Source organism: Montipora foliosa, chromosome 12, assembly GCF_036669935.1.
Source record: "Montipora foliosa isolate CH-2021 chromosome 12, ASM3666993v2, whole genome shotgun sequence".
Taxonomy (NCBI): domain Eukaryota; kingdom Metazoa; phylum Cnidaria; class Anthozoa; order Scleractinia; family Acroporidae; genus Montipora; species Montipora foliosa.
In genome coordinates, this window is record NC_090880.1 from 16130243 (window position 1) to 16138462 (window position 8220).

General features: G+C 39.4%; 2 protein-coding genes across 2 annotated transcripts; one reads left to right on the forward strand and one right to left on the reverse strand.

Annotated features, from left to right (window-relative positions):
• The first annotated feature begins 624 nt into the window (after positions 1–624).
• LOC137978994 (uncharacterized) lies at positions 625–3941 on the forward strand. The gene is made up of 2 exons (XM_068826132.1): positions 625–2853; positions 3435–3941. Exons 1-2 carry the CDS (start codon positions 1186–1188, stop codon positions 3939–3941), a joined length of 2175 nt encoding a protein of 724 aa, XP_068682233.1. The 5' UTR covers positions 625–1185.
• LOC137978995 (uncharacterized) lies at positions 3939–6351 on the reverse strand. The gene is made up of 2 exons (XM_068826133.1): positions 5619–6351; positions 3939–5210 (listed from the first exon to the last, which is right to left on the reverse strand). Exons 1-2 carry the CDS (start codon positions 6341–6343, stop codon positions 4421–4423), a joined length of 1515 nt encoding a protein of 504 aa, XP_068682234.1. The 5' UTR covers positions 6344–6351; the 3' UTR covers positions 3939–4420.
• Positions 6352–8220: the final 1869 nt, after the last annotated feature.

Here is an 8220-nt window from a genome sequence, read left to right on the forward strand (position 1 = left end):
GTACAAGCTAAAGAGGTCCATTACCGCTTACAACACCACTGTTAGCTGTCAGTATGGAGAATGTTCTACAATTCGTTTCATTTATTAAGCTTCCCTATCAGCGCTGCAGCTCAAATCAAACAAACGAGCTACCGCAATCTACGTACACGCACGAGTAAGTGGAACTTAACTGCACTGCTCATATATCTCTTTTGATATCAAAAGTGAGAAGTGTTCTAACCATAGTCAGTCTACTAACTGTGGTTTCACGTCCCGTAGTTATATCGCGATAGTGATGCGCCGGCAACGAAAAATACCGGAAGTCTAGTGTTCGCTTGATGGAAATTTTCTCCCCCAAAAATGAAGCTATTTCAGTATGGAAAAGCATGAAATAATTTAGTCAGCACAGTGAAGGAGAGAAAATATCCAGTTCCGGTTGTTAAATTTGACATCCGGCTCACAATTAATACCCCTCCAATGATGAAGAGAATTGTTCCAAGGGTCTTCCCCGTCATCATTTGCTTAACGTGACGAAAAACGTGAATAAATAGATGTCCACGGCAATGCACTTTGTCACGATAACCCGCAAAATTGCTCTTCCCAAAAAGTATCTGTAATTTAAAGTGCTACATTGCTTTCTTTTACTTCCAACACATACACACAATTGAATATGCTAGTATGACCAGAATTTTGTAATTTTCAATGTTTTGCAAAATATGCAAAAAAAACCCCTAACTAAGTCTAGCAAGAGTACCCTCTGGGATTACGGTGAGAGAATAACTGACAAACGTCTCTGTGCTCTGATACAACTTGGCGTTGCTTCTGATCAGCTGCAGCCTGCGTAGCAAACGTTTCCGTGAGGCGAGATACATTTTTTATGGCGCGCCGTTTCGGACAAAAATACTTGTTGTAGAATATCTAATACATATAGCAAATACATACAACTTATCTTGGGAAATATACAACTTATGGAGAAAAATATATCACTTATTGTGAAAAATATAATACTTACTACCAAAATATACAACTTCTTGGGAAAATAAACACCTCTGTGTAAAAAGTACGACTTACATGAAAAATATACCGAAATTCGGAAATATACAACTTGTGTTGTAAAAATAATACTTCGCCCGCGGTGTTTTGGTCAGCTGACTGTCGCAAAAGCCAGAAGGCCTGTCCACATATAATTCCCGCCAGTTGTTCAATATGGCGGAGCGCATATTGAACAGACTGGTAGAGGCTGTAATCTCGCTTAATGAATCCAGCAGTGAGGCTAGTAATGCTCCAAAGATGAATCAAGCTATAAACGAAAACAAAACAGAAGCTAGAGAAGCTGCTTTAAGGCAATTATTTCCAAGTATCCGAGGGCAATCTTCAAGCCACTCTGCGGCGTCTGCGTCAGTATCTGCGAGTCGGGCCACTAATGGTGTATTCAATCCAAGTGCAAACTGGTCCAGGAAAGGGAAAAAGCGTGTAAACAAGAAGGGGACATCGGCCATTTGTGGATCCAGTAGTGTATCTAAAGCAGTTTTAAAGGATGTAGTTCTACTGCCATCTCCGAAGGTTGATGAAGTCCCACGTGGACAGTTCAGAGAGACGCTCTATAGCAAGAACTTTGCTGCTAGTGCGGTGGAATTTTCTGATGAAATGCAAGAAGAAGAAATTAGATGTAAGTGCAATGAACTCTTTGAACGGAAATTAAGATGCTGCTCAGAGCCAAAGTTTTATTTTGTCAGAGCCGTTGGCAATAAAATAGTCGAACTGAACTCTGGTCCTTTCACCGGAAAGGTGGCGAAACACGTGTCCAAGCAAGGTCCGTTGTATATCAGAGTCACTACGGAAGTGCATGATGAGAGCTTGAAACGTTGGTATGGCAGTTGTCAAGGTGATGAAGAAGGTGATGATCCATTGGAAAGTGAGGATGATGAGAGTTTAATGGATTCTCCCTTTGCTTTGAAATCAATGCATGAGTCAGAGGTTACCGAGCCGCCAAATAAGAAAATTCATCAAATGACTGCGAGTGATGGTGAGAATAAAGCAAGTACAAGCCCTTCCTGTAGTGGCTACCTCTCACAACCCAGCTGCAGTACGCAAAGCAAACCTGTAAGAGAATCACAACTTATGGTGGGATACAACACGTATGTTAACATGTTTCCAGATGAAATCAATGTAGATGATGAGAATTGTGATGAAGATGTTGATTTACATGCTGCCATTCAAGCAAGCCTGGAAGATCAAAGAGAGACAGGTTCCTGTTCCATGAATGAGGCAAAAGCATCTGATGTCCTCCGAGAGTTTGTGGATGATAACTTGGACAAGCAAAGTGACTCACATGTCAACGTTGTAATAAGCAGAAAGAATGTTCTGTCAAGTGCTCTTAGAGCCTTAGAAAGAGGCAAATTTTCATTTGTTCGCCCAGTCCACATCATGTTCTCAGGTGAAGATGGAGTAGACTCTGGTGGGCCAAGGAGAGAATTTTTTCGCCTTCTTATGATGTCACTTAAGAATCTTGGCATTTTCTATGGCACATGGTTTTCCCATGACCTGGAGCTGCTCCATGGAAATAAATATGAGTTAGCTGGAAAGTTGGTGGCATGGAGTGTTCTCCAGGGTGGTCCTGGGCCCAAATGTCTTTCTCTAGAAGCATTTTCTGTCATGAAAGATCTTCCATTTAACACAAGTCAGGCAATCGAGGCTGTCTGTGATGAAGAAATCAAGGAGGTCCTTAAAGGGTTACAGGAATGTGTCAGTGAAGGAGAATTCAATGCCATAAAAGAGTCAGGTGGTGATTTAATTGCAAACCATGGCTACTCAAGAGTGTTCACAGCTGATTTTAGCAAGAAAAGTGAGATCCAGCATTGCCTCCTTAAACAGGTACCAGTGTGTGTCAATTTAGTAAGGAGCAGCGTTGCACCAGACACTCTTTATTAAGCCCCCCACCCTGCCATTATCCAATTGTACAGGTCATTGCCATTAGATGTATATTTATTATACATTTATTAAACTAGGTTGGGTTCATAAGGTAAACTTTACCTTAGGCTTATATTCATTTTGTTCGACAATGTACTTTTAAATTTGAAGAGGGTAGTTTCTAAAGAAACTGTGGTGCTGCGTCGGTGGGGAAGTAGTATACAAAAATTTGGTTTTATCAATGGAGTTGATAATGTAAATTGGCCACCGTACAGAATCTCTGTACGGTGGCCAATTTACATTATCAACTCCGTTGATAAAACCAAATTTTTGTATACTTTTAAATTTATTGTGTTACAACTGTTATAAAATTAGTGGTACAAGGGCCTTTGCATGACTTGGGATACCACATAGCAACAGTGTAGTAGATGGCAAGCCATTCAGCAGTTGTTCCACTGAACAAAGTTTTGACTGTGATAACACGTTGCTGTTATACACAATTATTTTTCAAATAGCTAAACATTTATTTGTTTTTTGTTATACAGGTATTCTTCTTTTCTGTCCATGCAGAAATCCAACAATTCCATAAAGGCCTTAACTCTATTAGTGGTTTTGGAGATCGTGTGATGAACAACCCTGGCATTTTCAAGATTGTTTTGGGTGCGGAGAATCAAAAGCTCAGTGCCCAAAGATTCAAGAAATTGTACTCTATTATGTACTCAGACAAGGGTTCCAATGATAGAGACAAGGAAGACAAGACAATATATTGCTTGGACCTGTACCTGCAAGACCTAGAAGAAGAGGAAGTTAACGGTGTGACCCTGGAAGACTTGTTGATTTTCACCACAGGGGCAGACACTGTACTGCCACTGGGCTTTGATGGTCCCATACTAATTGAGTTTTATGAAACAGAAGAGAATGTGAAGAGGTATCCATGGTCTTCAACTTGCTCCTTAACTTTGTTTTTGCCAAGGGGAATTGAAGACCCCAAAGAGTTCAACAGTCTTCTAACACATGCCTTAGAAAATGGAGTTGGCTTTGGCAAATGCTAAAGAACATTAATTTTATTATTACTTGCATCAGTATTTTACTTAAGTACAGTACTTATGTTGTTGTTTTAAAGTTTTCATTTTTTATCACATCACAAACAGTGGAACATTGCAATTACAGTGAAAAAGCTAAGACTTAAGTTGTAATTTCAAATTTGAGAGTATCATTTTGTACTCAGTATATACAGTATTCTGTACTCTCTCAAATCCCATAATACACCTCTTTTACCCCAAAACCTTTGCATAATCAATGTTTGCAATTTCTCCTGGGACACGAAGATGTCCCAAGAGAAATAAACAATGCATATCCAAATTTTGCGGGGTAAAAGAAGAGTATTATGGGATTTGAAAAAGTAGAGAATGTAGTTTCTCAGTGATTTGTGAAATGCAGCATGTATTGTAATCAAAGATTCCTATCAACTGACACATTCACAGTTCCTTGTTATTTATTAGCTAGCCATTGATGCTTATTATTTATGTATTTACATGTTTAATATTCTCATTAAAGATATCTTGCTAATCTCATACAAGGAGATGCCATGCTCGCCATCATCAGACAGTGGGTGCACATCATTTAGTAGAGTAGAAAATTCCCTCTCTGCTAGTTGGATTGTAGACCTGGGTACTTCAATGTGATTCGCTGTCTGAAGTTCAGGCAGGGGTGCATTATCATCAATTCCATAATGGTGATCAACACTTCTTGGATCCAACAATTCCCTGACAGTCATGTAATCAGATTGTGCATACTGATAAAATCCTTCTGTCCACTTTTGAAGAGGAGAGTGTCCTCCTTCCCTTGACAGTGGGTGGTTATTCCACTGCATAACAAATTGATCAATAGTGTTGTTTAATCTAGGAATATAGATATAGTGCAATGCATATAAATCTATTTCATCATTAGGATCCAAAAGCTCTCTTTCTTCTAAAAAGTAAAAGATGTTCTTATAGTAAGAGACTACATAATTGTGAACATCACGCCATAATCTCTCGATACGCTGATTGTGAACTGATTGTCCAGTTAACACTGGTTTGGAATCCACACCATATCGAGTTAGCATAAGTCTGGCTACATCCACATTTTCAGTCCCATAATCAGTGCGTATCCTTCTAGGATAATGGTAAATGTTGGTAGCTCCCACAAACAGGTCCAGGACTGTTGATGCTTCATTATTTGTGGATGCTTTGAGGAACACAACAGTGCGGGAAAATCCATCTATGGCACCATGGATGACGATGCGCCACCTTATTAATTTGTGGTGACCATCAAGATGCCTAAAAAACAACCACATGATTACAATTGTGACTTTAACATCAAGGATGTATGATCAAAATTGCATAATTTAGACCATTTCAGTCAACTTTTGAAGATTTTTGAAAGCCTGAGGAATTAATATAATTGACTTTGCTTTACCAAACCTGATTAATTTAAGAAATGAAGAGTGAAAGTGGCCTGATTTTATGCTTTAAGCATTGGCTTTCATTACATTGCAGCAGGCAATAAACACATGCAACCCTTTTTAACAGTTGTAACTGACATTCATGTTCTTGCATAACATTGCCAGTGAATGTGTGCATGCAAATGTTGGCAGTATTAACTTTAATGAGCTCAAACACCAAAATCAATCTTGTGGGCATAATATAACCTTAACTAGTATTTTATGCCTGTCGTTAATTTCTTACCACAGAGAATTTGGAGTTGGCACAGAGTAAACTCGTCTCTTAGTTACAGTTCTTTGCCTGAGTTCTCTGCCGACTGGGTCCACCCGCATTATTGACTGTCTAAGTCTCCACCTTTGGACACGGATTCCTCTTCCTCTAAACCAGCCTATGATCATCTTTTCACCAGAATTTGGTGATATTTGTAGGACATGTTCAACTAGATTATCAACCTCGTCATCACTTATTTCAGAGAAAAGTTCCCGAGAAGAAGCCATACTGTAACTGTCTCTTCTGCGCCTTATAGTTTTTTCTGATACACCCAACATTTTAGCTATACCAGACCATGAAAACCCAAGTGATCTTAACCCATCCAGCTGTTCTTCTGGAATTACCAGGGTTGGTCGCCCTCTTCTCTTTGATGACATGGTTGGACATGAATAATGGACTTCTCTTTTATCAAGTAAGCTAAGTCGTTCTTCTAAGCGTTCAATAAGTGTTTGGAATTCGATAACTGCTTGAAGGATGTCATCCATAACATTTTCCTGAGATTCCAGTGGTCTTGAGACAACGAGAAGGGAGATAACGAATTCTAGGCAACGGTCTCGCAGTCTTTCAACTGTTACGCTATCAGCTACAAAAAATTCCCTTTGAAATTCGTGATATATATCTTTTCCTACGTTTAACACATCCAGAAAAGCCGTACGCTCCGCACACGACAAGACAGACGACATATTTCTTGCGGCCATCTTGCCTAGGGTGCAAGGCTTTTGCGACAGTCAGCTGACCAAAACACCGCGGGCGAAGTATTATTTTTACAACACAAGTTGTATATTTCCGAATTTCGGTATATTTTTCATGTAAGTCGTACTTTTTAAACAGAGGTGTTTATTTTCCCAAGAAGTTGTATATTTTGGTAGTAAGTATTATATTTTTCACAATAAGTGATATATTTTTCTCCATAAGTTGTATATTTCCCAAGATAAGTTGTATGTATTTGCTATATGTATTAGATATTCTCAACAAGTATTTTTGTCCGAAACGGCGCGCCATAATTTTTCGTTGATATCCCGCGAACGCAGACGTAAATACGGAAATACATCTTGAGAGTTTTCAGAGGCGTGCATACTTTCATGCTGTGTACAAAACCTTTGTTGAGAGGGTCCATCCGGGGAATCTTCCGTACTCGCTACTACATCCATAGACGACACTTTCGATCTAATACGAGCTTGTAGCTACCAACAAACGCAATTGCCAGGGGTATACTCTATCGAGACACGATGTAATCTGGGTCTTAAAATAACTGAGGAGAAAGTGCTACCTTTGTAATTACATCCGCAAATGGTTAGACTTTCGGAAGTCTTCTCGGATAAGGACTATATATATATATACCGTAGGCCCCGTCTCCGAGCCCTTCACTGTTCACAATCCAGTGGGACGTAAAAAAACCCACACGCTATTCGTAAAGAGTAGGCGGCATGGCGCTTCCGGTGCTGTGGGCACGGGCCCCATTTCATGCGTTCATGTGCTGGGTGAGACTGCTAATGGACCGATAGCGGCTGCCAGGCGCGCCTGTATATGCTGATGTCTGATCTCACCCATAGATCACTTGCTTGTAACGCATTTGAATGTGTAAATAGAAAGTGCACTAGATAAATTCATTACCATCATTACAATTACGTTTCGAATTGTCCGTCAAGTGACACTGGACACCACAGTAAATGTCATGACGTTTTCTTTTTGCCGAAGCTTTGTATCGTTGTATGTAACTGTCCGACATACTGATGTCTACAAGAAGTCAGGCTTATTGGCTCCCAAATTCAACCACGGGCTCCCTCACACCCACAACTGATGAAGTGTATAACAATTGCAAACTGCAGACCTCAGACTGCCTACAAATAGTGCTGATGAACAGTATTTACATCTAAGCAACCATTTCAAATAGCGCTGATAAACAGTATTTAAAGTCTAAGCACCTATTTCAAAACGGTTAGCCTTTCAGTAACTGTGTTTTAGGGTTAGTCTGCAGTCTGCGGTCTGCTAGCCTGGGGTAACGCTCCGCAGGCTCTGCTGGTGACGAAACACGTGGCGTGGGTAGTTCCCCGCTCGGCTCGTTTCACTTGCGGACGTCATTGTTAACATTTTGTCTCATATTTGCTCACAAAAGCCATCATACCATTCACAAATTGACTTCAAAAGGTAAAAGAACGTGTTAAACGTTTAATCTCCAATTTTAAGCCTTTTGATAACGAGCGAGTTCGCCATCAAAACCTGATAAATTTTTGAGTGACAAACATTTTTTCAAAGTGGAGATTATGAGTAAATTGCGCTCAAATATTCAATAATGATTTTTTGGCTGATAGATTAGCAAACGATGGGCGTATGCTAATGAGTCAAAAAATGTAAATATTTTCATGTATGTCTACAAACGCGTCACGCAATTTCAGTTGACACATGATACATAAAGTTAATAATTTATGTTCAAATTGGTAACTTAAAAATAGTATGAAAAAGTAGTATGTTAAAAATTATTTCATTATTTGCAATATAATGTTTCCGCCCTGAGATATGACAACCAGAACTAATTTCAAGTTCACTTTGCTATTTTAATGCCTTATTCAAGTTA